Source organism: Hylobates moloch, unplaced genomic scaffold, assembly GCF_009828535.3.
Source record: "Hylobates moloch isolate HMO894 unplaced genomic scaffold, HMol_V3 SCAFFOLD_23, whole genome shotgun sequence".
NCBI lineage: Eukaryota > Metazoa > Chordata > Mammalia > Primates > Hylobatidae > Hylobates > Hylobates moloch.
Window position 1 is genome coordinate 6,313,944 of NW_026652298.1, and position 24,701 is coordinate 6,338,644.

The 24,701-nt window shown below is 39.5% G+C and overlaps 1 protein-coding gene across 2 annotated transcripts in view; it reads left to right on the plus strand.

Annotated features, from left to right (window-relative positions):
* Positions 1 to 24,701, plus strand: part of MAP3K1 (mitogen-activated protein kinase kinase kinase 1) — an 81,180-nt gene that overhangs the window by 17,133 nt on the left and 39,346 nt on the right. Inside the window, exons 1-2 of one of the 2 annotated variants that reach the window (XM_058433854.1) lie at positions 19,668 to 20,109; positions 24,288 to 24,438. In XM_058433854.1, the coding sequence (XP_058289837.1) occupies positions 24,295 to 24,438 (144 nt within the window). In that variant the 5' untranslated portion in view covers positions 19,668 to 20,109; positions 24,288 to 24,294. Of the gene's footprint in view, positions 1 to 19,667; positions 20,110 to 24,287; positions 24,439 to 24,701 lie in introns of those variants that run through there. The other variant, XM_032144548.2, reaches the window with a different exon arrangement.

Below are 24,701 nucleotides of genomic sequence, written 5' to 3' on the forward strand. Positions count from 1 at the left end.
GAAAAATTATTCATTTCTTTGTCTTAGCTTTTATTCATTCTTCACATAGTGTATTATGAAGTCAAAATCATATGTAGTGATGAGTTTTTAAATTAAATTATCTATTTAGGTCTTCCAAAAATACAGAAAACATTAGTGAAGCATTTTGAGTTTTTTTTTATTTGTTTTTGTTTTGAGACGGAGTCTCGCTCTGTCACCAGGCTGGAGTGCAGTGGGGCTATCTCAGCTTACTGAAACCTCCGCCTCCTGGGTTCAAGTGATTCTCCTGCCTCAGCCTCCCTAGTAGCTGGGATTACAGGCATGCGCCACCGCACCCAGCTAATTTTTGTATTTTTAGTAAAGACGGGATTTCACCATGTTGGCCAGGATGGTCTTGATCTCCTGACCTCGTGATCCGCCTGCCTTAGCCTCCCAAAGTGCTGGGATTACAGGCGTGAGCCACCGCGCTCTGCCATTATTTTTTGGTTTTTATATGAAGTTCTTCTAAAATAAAGCAAGTTATAAACACAAATACATTTAGATTTCAGTGTTTTTACTATGCCAGGGAAGAGACACGGCTTCAGGGAAAAATGTAGTTGAACTTTGTTAATACATACATTTTTTGCCAGCAAAATTGGAGATATGCTTGGTGTGCACATACATTAAAAGCAATAATTGTTAACACTTTTGGAGTACTTCACAGAGTGCCTGCCCAGACTATCTGACATGCTTCACGTTTGGTGCCTATGCAGCCTTGCACAGTAGTAAGGGGAGAGTGAACACTCATGACCTCCTGCTGTCTATGCACACACTCCCTCCCCCACAATGCCTCAGCTCACACCTGAGTATCTCTGTGCATGCTCCCAGGGAGCTTGCTGCAGTACCTTAGGCATTCTGAAGTGTATGTCTTTACAACAAGACACACTTGTTAAAGCTCTTTACAAATGGGCCGTGGCGGGGGCGGGGAAAGCTGGTTTTCATTTCCAGTTATTTTAAATTTAGGCTTATTTCACACTTAAGCATTATTTTAATTAATGTGTTTAATTAAAAGAATTAATTATTCTTGGTAATTATTCTTGGTTGGTAATGCCCTTTTATTAATTTGAGTAAAGATGATATCTAAGGCCAGCATCTAGTATTAAGTTATGCCTAGATGGACTTCTGTTCATTTATTCTGTTACTAGTGGTTGTTCTTTACTTGTGAAATAAGTTAACGAATGCCTGCCTGTCACATGTGGGGCCTTTATTTTGTGTTCAGCAGGCACCTTCTTTGATAATTATAAAAGAGCTTAGTGACTCTGAGAGAATTCAGTAATCTTCCTGACCCCTATGCCTTCCCAACAAAGGAGATTATCTTTTAGTTTATAGAAAGGTCACTCAGGTAAAACTGAAATCTCCTTCAAGGCAAGATAAATAACTTTATCCTTAACTGTGTCTCTGACATGCCATTATTTTTTCTTCAATAATAATAGTTTGCTGGCCCATAAGTCTTTTATGTGAACTGCTTATGGTTGGAAACTTAAACACTCTCACTTCGGCTCAGTACGTGTTTATTGACATACATTCCTATGTGTACGTACTGTGCTAGGAACTGAGTGAGCCCTAGGTAAATGCTGGAGCCAGGGGAGATAACAAGAGAGCTTAATTCTTGTGTTCTCTGGCTAGTTATTGATTGCTTGTAGCTAATTTCATAAGAAACTCTTGGAGGAAACTGAAGGGTAGTTGTAGGTTCTACCTGGATATGACAGGATTCTATGTGTATGCCCGGATATGAGGACAGCTTGTTGAATACTGCCTGTTAATTTGCTTTTGGGTGGATCACGAGGTCAGGAGTTTGAGACCAGCCTGGCCAACATGGTAAAACCCTGTCTGTACTGTACAAAAAATTAGCCGGGCATGGTGGCAGGTGCCTGTAATCCCAGCTACTCGGGAGGCTGAGGCAGGATAATCACTTGAACCCGGGAGGCGAGGTTGCAGTGAGCTGAGATGATGCCACTGCACTCCAGCCTGGGCAACAGAGCAAGAGTCCGTCTCAAAACAAAGAAAGAAAAAAGATGAGAGAAATATTGTTGTGCTTTAAGAAAGCCTTTTAAATTAAAATGTGAGTTGACACCCCAGCCAGAATAAGGGTGATGGTGTCAGCTCCTGAAAATGATTTTATTGTGTATATTTTACTTATATACAGCTTTTAAGAGAATAACTTGTATAAAATAAGATACTTAATTTTAGATATTATAATAAGTCTTACAAGTAATAAGATATAAAATTAAGTATCTTATTTTATACAAGTTAATTACTTATTAGTGGTAATTCCACCTGCAGGCTTGAAGTTTCATGGCCTCCAGTGTTTCTCTCCAATGGAACCTTTGCTCCGTTGAACCTTGGATTGCTTAGAATCTGGCACAGATGCTAAGGGTTGAGAAGTGAATGATAGTTCTATTGGCAATCTTAATTCCTTGATAGGCAGGCCCAGGCTCATATCCATACCTTAGAAAGGGTGGCAGGGAAATACTAGCTCAGCTTCCTCCCTGAAGAGTGCCAGTATTTCCTGGAAAAGAGCTGAAGAGGATCCTACGGAGATAGAGACAGGAAGGCAGGAAGAGAGACAGGAAGGCAGGAAAGGAGACAGAAGGCAGAAAAGAGACCAAGAAGGCAGGGAAGAGGAGACAGGGAGGCAGGGAAGAGGAGACAGGGAGGCAGGGAAGAGGAGACAGGGAGGCAGGGAAGAGGAGACAGGGAGGCAGGGAAGAGGAGACAGGAAGGCAGGGAAGAGGAGACAGGAAGGCAGGGAAGAGGAGACAGGGAGGCAGGGAAGAGGAGACAGGAAGGTAGGAAGAGGACTTTTTCCAAGGAGCCAGTGGTCCGCAGTAGTGATGCTGCTGGTTGAGGGCTACGGAGGACGTGGGTTAGTGGAGTGATGGGAGTGGGACATACCTTACTGAGGGATGAAGGGGAGGTGTGGAATCATAGGCTACTCTGGAGAAACCTGGAGAAGGAGGGAGATGGGAGAGAAGTAGAAGCTAGAATGTTTGCAAAGATGAAGCATTTTGAGGTTTGGTGGTTTTTTGTTTTAAGATAAAAAGGGGGGGGGGATTTTACAAGCTGAAGAGATGGCACAGAGAGGAAAAAGTTTTATTTGTGGTTAAAGTAGTGAGCATGCTTTTATGAAATGTCATTTCTCAAGGAGATGGCGGCTTGGAGGGGGTCAGTTGATGGTTAATAGGAAGCCAGTCTAATGAAAAGCTAGCTATACCTTGGAAATAGGAAATTTGTAGATAGAAATGTTTGTGTTCTCTTTGTTTAAATTGTAGCTTGTGGTATAACAAAACATTCACTCAACAAATTTTGTAAAGAATTGGCTATATGCAGATACTAGGAAGATGGCAGTGATGAAACAGACACAAATCCCTGCTTTCAGAGAGATAATATTCTAACAAAAACGTGTTTGTAAGTGTGCTCAGAACCCATTTCATGATCTCTGCTTGGTTTGTGGACTCGACTGAGGTTGATGTGAGCAGTTCCTGTAAAGGACCATCCCTATCCAGGTTGTTCAGAGAATTGTTTTCTGTCCGAGCCCTCTGAGTGGCTCTTGTGTTTGTCTACCCTATTCCTAATTGTCGCTTTTAAATACCTCAGAGAAATACTCTCTCTCCATATTTCAACTTGGTCAGCATGTGTACCTGACTAGCAGCCAGTCAAATTTTGGTGTTGAAGACATGGGTGTGGCAGTGCACGTGGGAAGGTAATTCAGGAATTACCTTTTTTTTGGTAATAATGTCAGAGTGTTAAAGTGATTAGTTTTTAGAGAAATAATTTCGGACCTGTTTAGAAATACCCATATAGATAATACTTATTCTCTTGCATACTGATAGGCTTTCTTGGATGGGGAAGGTAGTAGAGATGTGATTAACGCTTTGGCATTTGTGTGGTTTATCGTCTCTGCTTCGGGTCGGGGGTGACTTGTTACTGTTTACATGTGGCTAGTAGTGTGGCACTCCCTAAACAGTTTATTGAAGTTTTGTCTTGTGTATGTGACTGTCATATTATGATGGCAGAGTTGTTGAGAACAGCTGCTTCAGCCTATTGTCAAACATTTTGGCCCCATCCATCCAGCATACTTCTTTTAGGGGACTGAAGGAAAGGGACCCAGGAGTGTCCGTGCGGACTGTCATCCTAGTAATGCTTACTTGGAACAGTGAAAAAAATCGATTAAAGTCTCAAGTCTTTTGATTTACCTTAATCCATTTCAATTTTGTATTTTAGCCACCTTTGTATCTTTGACATAAAACCATCACAGGGTACTCCTCTCAGAAATCTTGGAATAAAATTGACACTCTAGAAAATAGATGCTCCATTTTTTATGCTTATGCTGTGGTTTCAAATGTATCCTGCCAGCAGTATCCCCCCACCTTAAGCTAGGAGAATCTAGGTGTGAGGAATTCGGATTCGGAATTCCAGCACTGCCCCCCAGACATGCCCATTCACTGACCCCTTGAGCTAGTTCCCTTTCTTCCTCTTAGGTTGCTTCCCTAATAGGATGCACTTCATGGCTTTTGCATCTCCCCTCCCAGCCACAAGATCTTTGAATCTCTGAGGGTTTTCTTCAAGGCATTTTATTCCTACTAACCACAGGAAAAATCAACAGCCATTAACAAAATTATAGACATGGGTAAGTTCCTAAGTTAGGTTTTCACTGAAATATATATGAGTCTAGACTCACGGTTCTTAGCTTCTTTACTGACCATGTCTTAGTCTTTTCCTGGGGTTGAAAGCTGTCATTTTTCCCAAGAGTGGTGTGGGAGCTCTTCTCTCTTTCTGCAGTGCCCCAGGACTAACAGTGGATACTTGGCATACACAAAGGCCTCAGTGAAGCTTGTTTACATCTTGGAGATCTTTCTGGTGTAGAAGCTCTTACTGGAAAGGCATTGCTTCCTCACAGCCTCCTATGTACAAATACTGGGCATTTGAGAGTCTGGATGAAAGATGAGTAAGACGAAGGCCTTGTTCTCAAGTAAAAGTCCAAGGGGAAAAGATGAGTCCATTATTTTATGCAGTACATATTTATTGACTACTACCCTTGTGCCAAGCTTTCTGCTGGGGCAGGAGACATAAACTTGAGACCCATTTCCGTCCTCACAGATCTCAAAGTCAAGAGTGGGAAACGGATAAGAGGCCATTATAGCAGTGTTCTTTGCTGAGTGAGGACTGAGGAAGATTTATTCACACCGAGTTTTAGGGGACGTGGCCAGTGTGGGAGGCTGAAGGCAGCACCTGGGATGGTTTCTCCAAGGGGGACCCTAGAGCTTCAGTAATGGGGTGGACCCTACAGAGTACTGACACCAAGAAATATGCATAAGGAAAACTAGATAAACTGGGGTTTTATTTTTATTTTTTGCTTCTTCTGTATGCTAGGCAAACTCACATTTTATTAGCTGTCAGTCTGTTTTCATTTTTCAGTTTAAAAGCTTTCACGTTGATAACTTTGGTCCGGTATCAGTCAGAGTGATGATGAATTGAGTCTAAGCTGTTCTTTTAAAAAGAATATTCATATGCATGCCTAGGAAAAAGAGCTGTCTTGTTTTAAAATGGAGCAATACAATTTCTGTATTACAAGTACAGTTCTTTGTCCCATTTCCATTCAAATTGTCATTTATATCTGAAATCATTAAAATTAGAAAACAGTTACGATGAATGTCTTTTGAAGCATATAGCAGGAAGTCATAAGTCAAAACCTGCCAGTTTAAAGTAAATGCAATTATTTGGTTCTATGAAATTGTAGCTTTTGCTATAGTGAAAAGAAATTGGCATATTTATGAACAACTCCAGGATCTCATTGAAATGAGGAAGACATTATTTAGGAAGACAGTAATGATTCAGACTATATTTAGGACAGGATGTTGGAGTTAATGTGCCTTCTCTTTCAAGTGATTAGTGGGCAGATGACATCTTTGATATTAATGATTGCCTGAGTTAACATTTTTAAGGAAAGAGTGCCACCTACTGAATGAAGAGCTTTTGTTTTCTTCCATTCAATTCCAAGAGTCTTGTTTCACTTTGAATCGTTAGTGGGTGGCATTTGCTGGGCAGTGATCCCATCTTCCAGTGGATTGACTAGGGTAGCTAGGATTCTTAGAGGGAGTTTATGCCCCCAAAACCAGGTGTAGAAACAAAACCTAAGCATAAACATGATTCAGCACTTGGCAAGTCTCAAAACCTTACCATCATGTTAATGTACTCACTGGCCCAGAAGGTTTTTTGTTTTGTTTTGAGCTAGGAGCAAATGGCTGGGAGAAAATGAACTATTCCAAAAAATAATTGAAGGGGATTGAAGAGCATATGACATTGGTCGAGATCTTCTGGGGAGACTTCATTTTCCTAGGGAATAATATTAGTACAGAGATTGCTTGATCACAACTTGGCCATAGGTCAGTGGAGGGATTCCTGAGGTCAAGTTGCAAATCCAAAGGCCTACTTCAGAGTAATCCATATGGTGCTCTTTTTGTAGTTCCTAACAATAATATCTCGTCAGTGAAAGGTTGAGTACATGAACAGCAGCAAACACACCAGTATCAGAATTAAAGGACATCATTTGAGAATTTCCCAGTCATTATTTTTAGTATATTGGGACATTTTTGATGTTGTGGCTTAATTGACTACTAGACATCAGCCATCTCCAGCTCTTTCCACTTGTCGATTGGATTATGCAAGTAATGAGTGGTATTTAAAGGAGGTGGACTGTATGCTAAATTGATTTATCCTTGCTTATGTGTACAGATTAATTGTATAATCCATGAGGGGTGATAGATTAAGATCCTGAAGTGAAAAAATACATATATAGTGTCAGGTATTAGCATTTATTCCATATAAAATATTTTATGCTTTCTAAGCCAAATATGTCAAGTTTGTGTCCTAAACACTAGATGTTATTAACCAATGGTTAGTTGCCTTTTATTTTTCCAGTTTAAAGTACAGCAGATCCTTCAATAATGTCATTTAGTTGAACATTTTGGACAATTTTGCTAAAAAGTTGATGAGGAAAAAAATCTCTTCTGGCAGAGGCTACTGTCTGTATGGAGTTTGTATATTCCCCCCATCTCTGGGTGGATTTTCTCTCAGTACTCCGGTTTCCCCCTGACACCCCAAAGATGTGCACGTTAGGTTCATTGGCATGTCTGCAAGGACCCAGACTGAGAGAATGTGGGTGTTTGTTAATACACCCTGCAACGGGATGACATCCTACCCAGGGCTAGTTCAAGTCTGGCACCCTGAATTGTTGGGACAGGCTCTGGCCGCCTGTGACCCTGAACTGGAATAAGTGGGTAAATAATCATCTTGTTATTAATGTTTCTTAAATGTATGTTATAGCTCACATTTTTTCAGTGTTTAGTGTTAGAAGTGTTTGGGGTCTCTAGAAGTTTGGTGATGTTTTTGTGACCAGAAATATGCCATAGGAACTTTCCCACTTGTTTACATCAATTGGCCTATGGTAAAGTTGGTTTTAAAGTCAAAGTTTCTCTTATTGTGTAACTTGCCATTGACATCTACTCATGTTACTTAAATAAGGGTTTTGTTTGTTTGTTTGTTTATTTTTGTTTGTTTTTTGTTTTTTTGAGATGGAGTCTTGCTCTATCACCCAGGCCAGAGTACAGTGCCCTGATCTCGGCTCACTGCAACCTCCGCCTCCCAAGTTCAAACGATTCTCCTGCCTCAGCCTCCCAGCTAGCTGGGATTACAGGCACATGCCACCACACCTGGCTAATTTTTGTATTTTTAGTAGAGGCAGGGTTTCACCATGTTGGCCAGGCTGGTCTTGAACTCCAGACTTGAGGTGTTCTACCCGCCTCGGCCTCCTAAAGTGCTGGGATTACAGGCATGAGCCACCGTGTCTAGCCAAATAATGAGTATTAATTGGCTGAATAGCAAGTATTCTCTGAAAACATTATTTAATAATACAAAACTTTTAATAATACAAAAGCAAAAATATTTTAGCAATAACTGTTTTCAGATTTGCACTCAAAAAACTAGGATGACTTTTAATATTGTATCCCAGCTTTTCTTCTTTTTAAAAACAGAAAACCCTAACTTCTGTAACTTGACCCAGATTAAGCATATCTGATACCATTATTCCAGATTATGAGAAAAGTCAGCTGTGTGGCTACAGAGAGCTCTGGCCTGAAGTAGTTATTAATAGAGTTCACATTGGGACGTAAAAACAACTGGAACTGAAACTTGGTCTGAGAGTCGCCATGTTTCATGTCTCATTTCAGGCCACTACTTTGCATCTTTTTGACTTGTAGCACTGAAATATGCAAATGCAAAATTGTTAAGGTTTTTTTTTTTTTTTTTTTTAAAGATGGAGTCTCGTTCTGTCTGTCACCCAGGCTGGAGCGCGGTGGCGCGTTCTCAGCTCACTGTAACCTCTGCTTCCCGAGTTCAAGCGATTCTCCTGCCTCAGCCTCCCGAATAGCTGGGATTACAGGCATGCACCACCATGCCCAGCTAATTTGTGTTTGTTTAGTAGAGACAGGGTTTTGCCATATTGGCTGGGCGCGGTGTTTCACACCTGTAATCCCAGCCCTTTGGGAGGCCGAGGCAGGCGGATCATCTGAGGTCAAAATTGTTAAGCCTTTTAAGGAAGAGAAATGTATGGCTTATTCATTTAAAAAAAAAAAAACAAAACTAGAGGGGTTAATATTTTTCATGTAAAACAATCTTAAAATCTTTGTGCTCTCTGCTTTCTCGAATGTTCTGCCTGACAGTTGTCTGAACTTTCTGAGAGCTTTGATAGAGTAATCTTATACATAATACCTGCCTCTCTTAGTAATAAAGTTTGAATTGCTATGATAGTGAATATTGGAGGAGTCTAAAAGTTCATAACAGTATGTCCCCCATACTGATATACTGCCTGAGTTAGTACAAGGGGTCTGCAGATCCACTTAGGTACCACGTAGATGGTGATGATACCTTAAGAAAGGATTTTCACATTTGAAAACATGGAGAGCCACTGGATTATAGAATGACAAAGAATATTTTACTCGAAAAAATTTTGGGAAGTACTCTCCAGATTTAACAATTAAAAGGAATTTGTGGTCCTATTGAGCTTTCTATCTTCTGATGGTGTCTATCTGCCTGACAGGAATAATATTGATGTGGCAGTGGTGACAAATGAATTGTATGTTCACACTGAATGACCCTAAGCTATCATCTTGTAGTCTGATCTGATTTCATAGGTTCTTAAGTTTCAAAAAGGTTGTGAATTTCTTAAGAGCATGTCATGGCTAATGGCACAATCAGGACTTGATTATGAATTTCCAGACCCCTGAATCCTGTCATTTTCCTTTAGTTTCGTGAAGCTTCCCACAGTATGGAGTAGTAGTTCAGTGGTGCATGTTTATTTTTAAGGAAATATTTCAAGCATACAGAAAAGTACAGATGGAATACATTAGATAATAGTATGATAAACAGCCAGAAAACCTTCACCTGTATTTAATAAATGTTAATATTTTATTGTACTTGCTGCAGTGCAGTTGGATGTGTATTTTTTAAAGGAACTAATATTAAAGAAACAATTGAAGCCTCCTTTGTCTTCTGGCTAGAGCTTCTTTCCTCCCTCCCTACCAGCAGAAGCAGCCTTGTACAGCAGTCTTCATATTCTAGATGTTGCTAGTCAACATTGTTACCTTCTGAAATCAGAAAAAAAGTTTTATTTTGCTACTGTCATCTGTTTTTCAAATAACTTGTTAAAAGAAGTTATAATAACAGCATAGTGGAGGAGGAGGACAGGACTTTGAAGTCGTAGAGAGCTGGTTTTGAAACTCAGAATTGTCACTTACTATGGAGAATTAATCAAACTACTTAATCTTTCTGCAGGTTTCTTTATCTGCCCAATGAAGATGAGGAGTCTTACCTTGTAGCTTTGGTGAGATGTAAAGCCACTGTATGGACAATACCTAGCGTAGTACTTAGAACAGAGGAGGCACTGCAGAGGCTAGCTTTAATAGTAGTAGTAGTGATAGTAGTAATTCAGTTTATTGTGGGCTACCATGCATTTGGTGCCATTGCAAGTATTTCATCCATGTTCATTTAAAAAGTGAGGTAAGAATGAACTATATGTAAAAGACTTAGAACAGGGTGTGGCAGGTAGTAGGTGGGTCATAAGTATTAGCTATTATTATTATCCCCTTTTATAGGAGAATAAATTAATGGGAGGAACTCTAAGAAGTTAACTTTCTTCTAAGTACTTTACAGATATATAAATTTATTTAATCCTGGTCGCTACTTTATATGGTAGATACTATTATCCCCATTTTATAGTGAGGAAATTGAGGCACAAAGAAGCACTTCTACCAAGATTGCACAGCTAGTGTCAGAGCTTATATCTTAACCCAGGCAGTCTCGCTCCAGAGCTCATGCACCTGATCACTGTGCCATACTTCTGGTGTATGTGGTGTGGCTTCTTACCTTATCTATCCAATCCTAGGAACATATCTTTCAGGTGGTATGATCTCTATTGACTAAGAAGTCCTTCCTGGTTTTGTTGTAGATGCAACACATTTCCTCATGTGACCCCAGCTTGTTAAAATGGGGTCATTTTGATAGAAGCTACCCAGATTTGATTCGTTTGGGTGGCTGTTGCTCCATAAGTACCTTTAACAGTCTCTTCACCCCCCACCCACCAGTTCTTCCTGAAGTCCCCAGTGTGGGTCTTACATGTGCTGAATTTGGCCAGTGACCCAGTAGCCGTCTCTGGTCAGCACTGCTTTCTGGCCATTGCCATCACCTCCTTCAGCCACATTGGCCTCGCCCCCTCGGACCTGCTTCACCCACCAGTCCTGCCAGTAACACCACCAGCAGTGCTGAAGATGCACAATGTTCCCACTGTGCAGAGCTCCAGGGTCTTTGCAATGAAATGAGAACCATTCCCCAGGCCCATTTATTTTATTTTGTATTCTGGGACTTACTTGTAACCATATAGAGACCTTTAGAGAGAATAAATTATCAAGGTTTTTTGGTTTTGTTTTGTTTTGTTTCTCATGGCTTCTTTGCTTTCGCCCCAGACCTAAGAGCTTGGCAGAGAATGAGTGGACTGGACCAGGGGCAAATCTTTGTGACAGACTCTGGCCTCTGCTAGTGGTTGGATTGGGCCAGGCTTGATTTTCTGATGCCCCCTTCTCTTAGGGTGGGTTCATACAACGAGACTACCCATCTCGCTGGCTGTCTAAATAATCTTTTCTCCCCATATTCATTTTGAATTATTGGAGCCTTAATTGCACTACAGACATGCTAAATTTTGTGATAGCTTAAGAAGTATTAAGACATTAAGATTCCTGGTGTTAGTTTTTTCTCTGCAATTTTCTTAGAAATATTGACTTACTGGAGCCAGAGGGTCTGTAGAGATGAGCCAGTACAGGTTTCTTAGAGTAAGTTCCAGGGAACACTGCGCTATCAAAGATGCTCTGCAAAAAAGGATTTCCATGGCAAGTGAATGTGGGGAATGCTACATACCTTCTTTTTCCCCTTGGAGATTAATGACACATGTAGGTCTTATTAGAGGCTCTGTGCTATCCTGTGATAAATAAAGCCAACTAACTCATTTTTATCAAGTGTTCCTTGATCTGCAGAATCATTAGATGTTTAGTATTACAGGACTTTTTTTTTTTTTTGAGACGGAGTCTCGCTCTGTCATCCAGGCTGGAGGGATCTCAGCTCACTGCAAGCTCCGCCTCCTGGGTTCATGCCATTCTCCAGCCTCAGCCTCCCGAGTAGCTGGGACTTCAGGTGCCCGCTGCCATGCCTGGCTATTTTTTTGTATTTTTAGTAGAGACGGGGCTTCACCGTGTTAGCCAGGATGGTCTCGATCTCCTGACCTCGTGATCCGCCCGCCTTGGCCTCCCAAAGTGCTGGGATTACAGGCGTGAGCCACCACGCCCGGCCTAGGATATTATTTTACCAAAGCTATGTCTTCTGTTTAGAACATCTTTTGGCCTTCACCAACTCTGTCTGCCAGTTCTGTTCTTTAAAATTATTCAGGCGTCACCTCCTCTGGATCTTTTCAGGAGTCTCCTAGATAAAATTAAGGATGGAGATCACTCCACCTTCGCAACTGTTTATGGGATGTTAAATACTTTTGTTACAGCAGAGATGACATTGTGTTTTCTTGCTTCTGCGAGACAGAACGATTGGAAGAACAGAGACCCTGTTTTATCTTTCGTTTTTTAATTTTTCTTCTTTGCTGCCTGGCCAGTGCTTATCTGTGGTAGGTGTGCCAGCACTCATTGAACGGAGTGGTTTGCTAGCATTCAAAGCATAAAGAAGAAAAGCTGCATTTGTCAGAAAGTCATTCTTCCTCATTCTGAGCATCCCAGTTAACATGCCTTTCTACCAGCTGGAAGGAAATAGTATAGTACTAGCTGTTCTGTAGAATTTTGAAAGAAATCCTTCTCCTAGCAAAGACTGTAAGAGGGCTTTGTATGCTAATTCGGGGTTATCCCCTCTTCTCCATTAATCTCAGAGCATTAAAAACAATTAAGGGCTTTTTAAAAATAGAAGGTATTCACTCAAAATATTACATATCTAAAACTTCTTCTTAAAATACAGAAGCTTTAAATTTTGTTAGTGGGCTAAGAATTATAGTAAGTTGTATTATGCCATAACCTACATATACTAACAGACCACTTTCGTAAGTATGTACTACCCCTGTTGAGTTGACCACTTAGAAGTATACTCAAACTGCACTGCCACATTTCCCCAAAGGTAACAAGTAAACATAGGAGAAAACGTGCACTGCAGCCTTCATCTAACACTGACTTGGGATCTTTTTAATGAAAACCCAAATGGTGAAGGAACAGAGGTTTTCATTTCACTGTGCCATGCATTTTGTACCAGTGCCCAGGATGCATGGCCTTGCTGAGAATACCCCTCCCTCCACAATAGTAGTGTAGGAAGTTCCAACCTACTTCTCTAGTGTAACATCTCGCTAGGTTTATGCATCAGTTGTCTTGTAGACATTCCCAGCCCTAGATTTGTCAAGTAGCAAGGGGGGATTCTTAAAAGGAAATACACGTTTAGCCAAAAACTTTTGTTTTGTTTTTAAAAACATCTTTCTTTACTTACTGATCTGTGTTCAACAATTAGGGAAGAGGATACTCACAATGTTTCATTTTTCCCCAAAGGTTTCTAAAGGTTTTTCCTCAAGTACTAAGGACACAACAAAGGAAAGAATAAACAGTGGAATTTTTAGCACAGAATATCAAAAGAATACAAGCTTTTGTGGGTTTTTGTTGGAAAGGAACAAGTGGGAATTGGGACCGTATTGATTTTAAACTCCCTCTGCTGGGTGCTCAGAAAATAGTTTACATTAAGCCTGGTGGATGTTCTGAGTTTCTTCCCCCAGGAAGATGGGTGAAAGAGTCCTAGTATTTAGAAGTACTGTTACAGAGCTGATTACTCTGATGAGTGATAGAAGAGTTATAAAGCAATAATTAGTCTAAGTAGTAAATACTCCTAAGACAGACAGTAACTTTACAATTCATTTGTTTTGTCTGTCTTAAATAGCAGAACAATGTTGTTTTTCTGTCACTAACGTTTTTATATGTTTTCTAAGATGATGAATCATACAGAATCACCAAACTCATATTTCTGTTCAGGTCTGACCATTTTTACAATTTTCACTTGCCTATGTAAATATTACCCACACATTATAGTTCATAATTTGTGATATGTCAGCAGATTTCATTGAACTTGAGTCTTAGGTCACAATAGAACTAACAACATACTGGCTTCATTCTAGTCCAATTTGTTTTCTTTTATGCCTATACACCAAGGGTGTTCGCTTAAAAACAAGTCTTCCTTCACCTCCTGCTTTTTCTCCTCACCTGCTCTTTAAAAAATAATTGTACCTGACTCAAATTGATAGTCTTCCAGGATTTTCATTCGCTAACTCAAATTGCTAGTCTTCTAGAATTTTTATTCGCTACCAAGTTAACTTGCTTACTAACTTGATTTGTCTTATCGCTTTTAGATTTATTTAAAATCCCTACCAATTTTAAGAGTCATTGCATATTCTTGATTGTCTCTGCATGGCTATTTCTCCACGTCCCCCTCTCCGAATTCTGATGTATGTTTGACTTGTCTGAATTATATTTCCTCCTGGCAAGTTTTGGCTTCTGTTGCAGTTTGACGTTTTCTTGACCTGTCAGTGCTCATGATTGTTCCATGGCTTAACAAAGTGTACATATTTGGTTTCATTATTGTATACATTTGTTGATTTTTCTGTTCATCTATTAACACATTTAGAAGGAAGAACTGTTCTTTTTCCAAATTTGGACAGAACATCTCAATTCTGTTAGTGATGTGCTTAGTGATGTGTATTGGATTGATTTATTGTGGTACATTAATAACTCGAATGTGGTAGTTTTTTTTTTTTTTTGAGACAGAGTCTTGCTCTGTCGCCCAGGCTGGAGTGCAGTGGCGCAGTCTCGGCTCACTGCAAGCTCCGCCTCCCGGGTTCACGCCATTCTCCTGCCTCAGCCTCTCCGAGTAGCTGGGACTACAGGCGCCTGCCACCACACCCAGCTAATTTTTTTTGTGTGTATTTTTAGTAGAGACGGGGTTTCACCGTGGTCTCGATCTCCTGACCTCGTGATCCGCCCGCCTCGGCCTCCCAAAGTGCTGGGATTACAAGCGTGAGCCACCGCGCGCCCGGCCCGAATGTGGTAGTTTTTAATGGAATCTGCCAGCTACATTTCTGAGAGACATGAGTGTGCCAAAGAAACACTGTAACCAAGCTTTTACACTGCTGCCTTATTTTCTTTCTGGAACTAGGCAGGTGTAAAGAGATGATTTAGAAAACCTTTTTGCATTTTATCTTTTTCTTAGTGTTTATCTGGGTTTCAGCTGCAACGAATATAGCCCTTTTCGTTTGATGATGTTTATCCATATATAAACATGGCCACCTGAAAGTTTAGCCTTAGTGTTTTACCTTAAATATGTCAATGACTTTGGAGACTGTTGAAGTACATGCGTAATGTTTGTATGTTAGTTGAAAAGTAAAAAAGACTTGGTCAGGCATGGTGGCTCATGCCTGTAATCCCAGTACTTCGGGAGGCCGAAGTGGGATCACTTGAGGTCAGGAGTTTGAGACCAGCCTGGCCAACATGTTGAAACCCCATCTCTACTAAAAATACAAAAATTAGCTGGGCGTTGTGTTGGGCGTCTGTAATCCCAGCTACTAAGGAGGCTGAAGCAGCAGAATCGCTTGAACCTGGGAGGTGGAGGCTGCAGTGAGCTGAGATGCTGCCACTATACTCCAGCCTGGGTGACAGAATGACACTGGGTCTCAACAACAACAACAAAAAACACTTTTCCTGCAAGGGAATTGTCTCAAATTCGTATTTTGAATATTCCTATGAGTATTTGTGGTCAAGAAAGATGCCTTTCAATCATAAAATAATCTTGAATAGAGTTTTAAAAAAATGTACTTCATGCAAGAAGACAAATGAGAATCTTTTCCTTCACTTAATAATGTATTCTCTGCTTACAATAATGCCCTGGTCTACAGTTGTCAGTATTTTATGCAGACGTTATTTTATATGTTCCAGTGGTGTCTGAAATTTATAGCACACTGAGTTTGAGTTACCAGTAATAATTTACTTAGAAATCCCTTCAAGTTTATTCAGTATTCAATAGAGGATCAGTTGCTTTAAATGTATTCATACATTTTGAGCATGTAAGAACATTTAGTATAGGAGAACTGTACAGTTAATATACATTTTTCCTTTTGATTCACTTTTCTTCTTTAAAGGGAGATTTGGGCATGTACTTTATAGACTAAGTCAAAGGTAATTGACTGCAAAAAAAAATTCATACAGAGTTGCCACTTTTAAGAATGATTTGATACTGACTAGTAGCTCTCTGCCTTCTGTAAATTCCCTCTTATTATAGTTAGTTGCCTGACGATGGTTACAAATTTACTAATTTGGAAGTAATAAAAACTTTCGAATATTCTTCCTTTTCTCATTGAAGTTCTTTACCTTTTCTCTTTGAAGTTACTTACATGTCCCTGGAGGCACTAATTTATGGTAGAAGTTGTTAAGGGCTATGTTTGTCCATTATGAATGATGGTGTAACATCTGCATGGTGTTACTTCTTAGATCTTTGTTGATTAGAAGTGATAATCAGCTACTCTGACTCTGACTCTGAATCAGGGAGTGTTTATCAAGGCCATGACATCTGTTGTTCTGGGTGCTTTGTTCCTAGCTGCAGGACAAGGAAAAGGCCCTGCCCTCAAAGAATTTACCCTTTCCTTGTCTAGTTCAGCCAGTGATTGTGTGTTTATAGTATGATTATCTATTAATACATTGTCTTATTTTAATTTTGGTTAATTTATATATATTTTATGTTTCTATACTGTGTTCTAGTTTTCAAAATCCTGTAATTGTGCTGGAGAATACTTTTAATTTTAAAACTCAAATGGAGTGGTGTTTTGATGGAAACTAATCCATGATTTAGGGTACATGGATTTGTTGTGCATGACCATGTGGAATATGTTATAAATATGAGTCAATCAGAATCACTAAGGTGGTATTAAACTGCTTATATGTATTGTTTATAATTAGTTGTGTTATTGTATTTGTTACTTGACTTCCATATTACTTAACTGTTGATGTGGTTAATCAGAACATGAGCTTTTTGAGGGTGAATTCTATGCCCATATCTCTCAAAGGCCTAAATAGGAAGGTTTGCACACAATACTTAAAATAGTTTTTCCACTAATAAAGTTTTCTGATACAGATTCAACATACTATAAAACTGATTTCAGCTGGGTGCAGTGGCTCATGCCTGTAATTCTAGCACTTTGGGAGGCCAGGGCAGGCAGATTGCTTTGAGCTCAGGAGTTCAAGACCAGCCCGGACAACATGGAGAAACCCTATCTGTACAAAAAGTATAAAAAAATGAGCCACGCATGGTGGCTTGTGCCTGTGGTCCCCAGCTACTCGGGAGGCTGACGCTGGAGGATTGCTTGAGTTGGGAAGTGAAGGTTGCAGTGAGCCAAGATTGCGCCACTGCACTCCAGCCTGGGCGTCAGAGCCAAACCCTCTCTGTCTTTAAAAAAAAAAAAAAAAAAAAGAAACAATCCTTTGTTGTACTAAAGAGAGGATATTTACCCTATGGGGGGATAAAAGTAGTAGTGCCTGTTTCTTGTTATAAATAAATAGCAGTTGTGCCGTCTTTAGTTCTCAGGGTCAAACTTTACTGAATAAAATCTGGAATAAAATCTTGTGGGAACTAATTTTCAGAATGTGAGCCATTTTTATACATTGTTACTTCTTATGTAAACCTACCTATGTTATAAATGTTGTATCATATAAAGATGGAAGATTTGCCCTTCCAATGGTTTAATCCTCCTTGCTTAGAAGGAATAGACCAACAGTTGGCAGAGACAGTATGTCTCTGGAGAAACTATCTTACTGGAAAATAGAACTGTCCTAGTATTGAGATAAAGATGGTTTGGTTTTGGTTTTGGTTTTGTTTGCAAATGCCTCAGATCTAGGTCAACAGATTAAAAGTACTTGTAAATATTCATTTTCCTTTTGTTCTTAGAAGACACAGACTGTGAAGTCACTCTCATCTGAGTGTAAGTCATAGTGTTTTTTTACATATAGACTTTATCACCTTGAACATGTAACTGAACCTCCCGTATCCTTTGTCTCACCTGTAAAATGGAGTAGTAAGAGCCGCGTCTCAAGAGAATTGACTGAGTAACCCATGTGGCTGTTAGCCCTATCCATGGGAAGGAATTGTCAGCCTTTCTGTTTCATTATGCTCTCCCTATCCTCACTTAAGTCATTCCTGCTCTTGCCCTTTACCTGGAACCTTACACTTTAAGTGTCCCACAAAGGACTAGGATTGTTTTGGAAGGTCGTCCCTCCCTTGCTCCCCTCTTCCTCAAATATGGCTTATGAGTTTGGTAGTGTGTGAATTTCTTCTGCTAGGAAGGCTTCACAGGTGGACCTTAATTAGTTAGCTCTGAATTGTGCCTGTCCCAAATAATGTATTTTCTAGGGTTCCTTGAAGTTCCTTGGACAACAAGAGAATCAAGATACGGAAATCTTAATTTATACCTAAGGTTAAATCTCATTAATTTCCAGAAAGGTTTTCTACGATCATTACAGTCTTAGTTGCCTCTATTGCAGTGAAATGCTCTAATAATGAAGAGAATTAATATGCTTTAATTATTATAATTAATCAAATAGTCACTGTTGTAAAAACTTACAAAACTTGTTTGTATTATTATCAAATAGGTATCAGCACAGGTGCTGACTTCTTGTAAAAACAAACTCAGATTGGGCAGTGAACACTCACAGCAGCAAAGAGCACAGCTCTTGAATCAAACCTGTGGGGGTTTGAATGTGGCCCTGCCACTCACTTATAAACTGTGTTACCCTGGGCATAACCCAGCCTCCCCAAGCCTCTGATGGAAAAGACTTCACAGGGTTGCTGGAAGGGTGCAGTAAATTCATACATGTAAAGCACCTAATCCATTGTCTGGCATGTAATATAATTTTTCTGTGATGACACTCTGGCAGTTATTTCTCCATATCACTAGTTGTTGACAAACATAATATTTCCTTCCTAAAGATGAGTCATTTAATAAATAACTTAAAAATTACAATAGACTGGTAGGATTCTTTTTGTTTGTTTATATTTTTGGACATGGAATTTTGCTCTTGTTGCCTAGGCTGGAGTGCAATGGCGCGATCTCGGCTCATCGCAACCTCAGCCTCCTGGGTTCAAGCGATTCTCCTGCCTCAACCTCCCAAGTAGCTGGGATTACAGGCATGTGCCACTATGCCCGGCTAATTTTGTATTCTTAGTAGAGATGGGGTTTCTCCATGTTGGTCAGGCTGGTCTCGAACCCCCAGCCTCTGTTGATCTGCCTGCCTTGGCCTCTCAAAGTGCTGGGATTACAGGCATGAGCCACCGCGCCCGGCCAGGATTCTATTTTTGAGTGTTTATGAAATGTTCCCTGTGTGCCAGGCATTGTGCAGAACTAGTGTTTTAGTCAGACTCTTTGAGGTTGCAGGGAACAGAGATGGGTTAAAATTTATTTCATTCCAAATTAAAGTATCCACCAAGAAGTTTCCTCCATTGCAGCATGTACACTTGGCCCCTGGAGAACTAGTCATTCATTATCCAGGGGTGGTATAAAAGTGGCTGTCGTCATCTAACAGCTTATCAAGGGACCTGTGTACAACTGTTAGGTTGACTTTTGTTGCTTCTCCATCCCTGTCTTTCTTCTAATTTCTCTCTCTTCTCCCTTATTTCTGTCTCAGTGTTTCTACTTATTACCTTGCTCTGTTTCCGTGTTAAGTGCCACTCTTCCTGCAGTGACACTATTTGTGTGTTTTACTTTCAAACTCTGAGAGAGAGAGCTGACTCAGGCATACAATACCGTTCAGTATAGAAGGTCATTGGACCAAGGAACATTCCTGGACCAGGCAGCTGTGGAAGGTGGGATGGATTCAGATGTATAAAGCACCTTAAGCATTAGCCACCACCCTTAGGGCTGGGCAGACCCTTGGCTTCCCAGAAAGGGGCAGTGTGTCAGGTCACTGGGCAGTGTGATAGAACAATGGATAAGAGGTAACTTGTCCTGGAAGAGCTCACAATGTGGAGAGGGAAGCAGATACTTAAACATATACTTAATTTTATGATATATTATAGTTAATATTTACCATGCAGGGGAAGAGCAGCTAACTGCCATAGAATGGTGGTAGGAAATTCTTCATTGAAGCCATATTGAGATGGCAAAGGGTATTCCTGGCAGGCAAAAAAAAGTCATCTGCAGAGATGGGAGTAAAATATCATGGTATATTTATGAAGTTTTTTTTGTGCTATGAGAAGAGGGCCATAGTTAGTATTTAAGGGGCTCCAGGAAGAAGGTCTAATTTACAGTACTGATGAAGATGATTAGACACAGAACTAGGAGAAAAAGACCTCATAGAAGAGTAGAGGAGAGACCTACAAGAGAGTTAGCACAATCAACAGTGGCTGACACCACATTATAAAGGGAGGACTGACTACAGTTTCCCTGAGAAGGGACCCTTGAAGCATCTTGCTTTTTAGCAGGTGAGTTTTGTAGGTCTAGGTAGAGTCTAGGACTAGAAACCTAACCTCAGGGAGTAAGCGTTCTTGAAGTTCTATGTCAGTCACAAATTCATTCTTTGGAATGTCTAGAAACCAAAACCAAGAAACCTCATGTTTCCTAAATAAACAGGAAATGAAGATAAAGCTTGATCTGTAATAGTGCTTAGGTTTCTCTTATTTTTCTGACCACAATTTTATCTTTAAGTCTTCAAGGTAGTTTCTCAGAACACATTGTTTTGCTAAAATCTGTTATTTTTTTAAGGTCAAAAGTGTGTACACTTATTTAAAATAGGTATGTTTCTGGGTAATGTTTGGCAAAAATAACTCCCCGAAACATTCATGTTTAACCAACATGAATTGGAGATGGCTCTCATCTCCCAGTGACTTCACAGCTATCTGTTTAGATTAGCTTTGGTTAAAAAAAGATTTTTTTCCTGCTATGGCTGTGATATATTAATTGGATGATAAAGCACTGCTATATACATACATACATACACACACACACACTCATCTAGTAAAAAAACCGCTATATATGCCTGGTTTATGGAAGATTATATGTTAGGATTATAATAAAAAGAATACAAGTATGTAAAAAAATTTTTCACAGTTTGGTTCTGTTTCAGAGAGAAATTAAACAGAGTAGATGTGATTTATTCATGGCAAATATAATAGGATTTACTATATGTTTCATTGATTCAAAGATCCCAGTGGTTGTAACTTGTATCACTATTTTATATACTATGAAGGAAATAACACCTGCCAGTTAAATTATAATAACTTTTGATTGCAAGAGGCATTCAGATTTCAGACATTAAAATGTGAAAAAATACACATTTTAGAATTAATGACATGTAATTATTACGAAGAGACTAGGAAAAACACTTCAGTTTATATTTGCAGATTAATTTAGGAGCAGTGAAAATTGTTCTGAACATCTAAATTGCAAATTTAGTCTTGATTAAATACAGAATTGTAAAAAAAGTTAATAATAAGAATAGTCATTAAAATTTAAAACTGGGAAGGCTGTAGGACTGCCAGAGTTAATAAGTGATCATTCACTTAATATATGTTCATACTTATTATGAGCCAGACATGCTTAGATGTTCAGTGTATAGATGGAGATAACACGTGGTCCCCTCACTCATGGAGCTTACAGTTCATAAGAGAGGAACAGTTTGCAAACTGCATTAACCATGTTAAAGGAAAAATACAAGTGCTGTGAAAGAATGGAACTGGGAGTTCTTAATTTAAATTGGGTAAGTCTCTGAGGAGTTGAGGAAAATCTAGAGAGTGGGCAGAAATTAGGTAAAAAGTAGACAGAGAAGGAAGCAGCCTGTCCAGAAGCCCCGAGTAGGAAAGATCTTGCGGTTATTGAGGCAGTGAAGAAGTGGGGGGAGGTGCAGGTCTGGTGACAGGAATTGAGGTGAGACCACATGGTGCAGGGCCACTTAGGTTGGGCTAAACATTTTGGATTTTAGTCTAAGCCCAGGGGGAACCACTAGAGGATTTTAATGGAGGAAGTAACCCTGGCTGCACTGTGAAATCTGGGTAAGATTCAAAGTTAAAGAAGCCTCGTTAGGAGCCTGTTGCTAGTTCAGACCAGGTTTAAGAGCAGCTTGACCTGGATGGGAGTGTGAATGGAAGGCATGTGTTTTAGAAGATTATTTGCCAATATTATCAAAAGTCTTCATTTGTGTACATTTTTTACCCAGGATTTCCATTTCTGGTTGTTTATTCTAAGGAAATAATTTAGGCCGAACGTGGTGTAATCCCAGCACTTTGGGAGGCCAAGGTGGGTGGATCACCTGAGGTCAGGAGTTCGAGACCAGCCTGACCAACATGGTGAAACCTCGTTTCTACTAAAAACACAAAATTAGCCAGGCGTGGTGGCACATGCCTGTAATACTAGCTACTTGGAAGGCTGAGGCAGGAGAATCACTTGAACCTGGGAGGCAGAGGTTGCAGTGAGCCTGTTGCGCCATTGCACTCCCGTCTGGGCAACAAGAGCTAAACTCCATCTCAAAAAGATTTAAAAAAATCTCATAGTCCCTAAACATAAATAAGGTAAAACGAAATTTAAAAAAGAATCTCAGATGCGTGTAAAAGTTCAGCTACTAGAATGCTCATCCCTATTATTTATGATAAAAGAAATTGGTCTAAAAGATGATAGTATTTTCAAACAAGTGGAAAGGAAAGAGACAAATTAGACTTTAAGGAGGCCATGCCATCCAGGAAGATTTGTTTAGACAAGGAACTTCCTTTGTGTGTTTGACTCGGGGCCAGGAACAGAAACTGAAAATCCGTAGCAGAGAAGAGATACTCCTGAAACAGATTTGGGGGAAGAGAGACAGCTAGGACCAGAGGAAAGACGACCGAGTACCTTGGTCCAGGAGTGCAGGAGTTTCTGGTATAAAAATGCACTGCAGTTCCACTGTGAGGCTTATTTTCTGGGAACTAGCCCGGGAACCAAACCACCTCTTGCAACATTGTTACTGGAGGGGGAAAGTGCTTTTAATACTGAAGACTTGGAAGTGAATTTTTAGTATGCAGTCACCACATAAATTCAGTTGCCTACAAAGCTGAGCCTCCTGGAATACCAGCTGAGCAGGATGGATTTTTTGGAAGACACTTCATCCCCTGTGTTCTTCACCCCTACCTCTCTTTCTTTGCCTTCCTCTCCCTCCTCCTTTTTCTCCTCCTCCTTTCTTCTCTGCCTTCTTCCCTTCTCTCCATCCCCTCTTCCTCTTTACTTCTTTCTCCTCCCTCCCTCTCTTACTTTCTTCTACACATCCCCTAACATTTATATTTTATAATCAGCATAAAAAGCAGCCAAGCACATATAAGTAAATTAGATAATCCTCCTTTTTTCATACTTTTTGAAAATCTCATATTGCTTCTATATAACGTGTGTATGTGTGTGTAAGGAAATATTTTACTCTGTGGTCTTAATGCCTATTTGCAAGTTTCAAACCAAATGTTATGTATTCTTTGTATTTCTAAAAATGTCTAGGCGAGTCGCTCATACAAAGGTGTTTAATATGTTGCCTTCTACTTTCCTCACAGTCTTGATGCTTCAGTGAAACGGGTTAACCGTTTCCTTTCTAGTGAATATTTATTTTTAAGTAGTTTCTTCTTCCTTTGGCTGATTCTCTGAAGATCGTACTTCATAGTTGTGATTAGCTGGAAAATTCCTAGAGGAATTTGAATTTGTCTTTTTAGTAAACTTGAGGTTCCTATCTTTGGTATTTCCTTGAGTATTTCCTTTTCCTATCAGTGTAGAAAAACTGTTCTCTAGCTTCATAGACTTTTCAAAATAGTTACTGAAATTAGCTTAGTATTTTTAAAGTTGTTACTAATCCAAAGGTGCAGTTGCTTTACCTGCATCCTTATAAATCAGGTTTTCAAATCTATGCATATCGTGTATGCGTGTATGCTCATGTGGATGTGGGTATATTTTAAAATTAGTGATTTTCATGAGCTTGATGCTTTGCCTGTTAGGCTTTGTAGAGTTAATTCTCAAACGTTCTTAGTTTAGAGATTGTTTTATTCTGGTAAATCCACACCGTTTTATGGAGTAAAGGTCAAACGTTTGTACTGGATAATTTTTATTCTTTATAGAGTACCCCAAGTGCTTTGTCATGAAGTCACTGTTCTATGAAAATAAAAATTTAATCATGTAGGCTATGAAAAATTGTTTTGGGATCATAGATGATGTCGTTAAGTTTCACTTCACTTATTAAATATTTATTGCGCTTATTTCAGATAAATCAGCATATCCACCAGATTCTATCTGTATTGACTTAATTTATTGGAAATCCTGGAATAAAAGTGTAATAATACACCCTTCTAAATATTTGTTACATACTTGGGTGGTAGAATTAAAAACAATGCAGTCTTAGTGAATGTATTTGTTAATACAGTGCTTAATGTCTTGGGATTCATTTTGTTAACTACAGTGGAACATAGGTCTGCATGATATATGTCAGTAGTATATAATTCAGAATCTTTTCAAGCTTTAAGTCATTTGGGGTTTTTAGCAGTTATCTTTTTTATTACATGTCCTTTGGAAGTATAAAATAGAACCATCCATTCTGTTTGTTCTTGGAAATTATTTTTCATATGTAAATTTCTCATTTTCTTTGTTTCTCCCTGCATTTTAGTCGTGAGATGGAGAATAAAGAGACTCTCAAAGGGTTGCACAAGATGGACGATCGTCCAGAGGAACGAATGATCAGGGAAAAACTGAAGGCAACCTGTATGCCAGCCTGGAAGCACGAATGGTTGGAAAGGAGAAATAGGCGAGGGCCTGTGGTAAGTGGCTATGGGTTACCAGCTATAAGGAAGAAAGCATAGGAGGAAATGGAAAAGTAAGCATAAGTAGATCCTCTTGTAAGCTTTTCTTCTTCATTTTAAATGTAGTAGTTTTATTTACTTGATATTGTGGTCATTTGGAAGAAACCATAATTAAAACTATGCTCATTAAACAACTTAAACTGTTCTGGGAACTTAACTGTTGTGTTTGGTGGAGGGGCAAATGCTTAAACCAAGACTGCCCTCTCATGTCAGTATCTGAA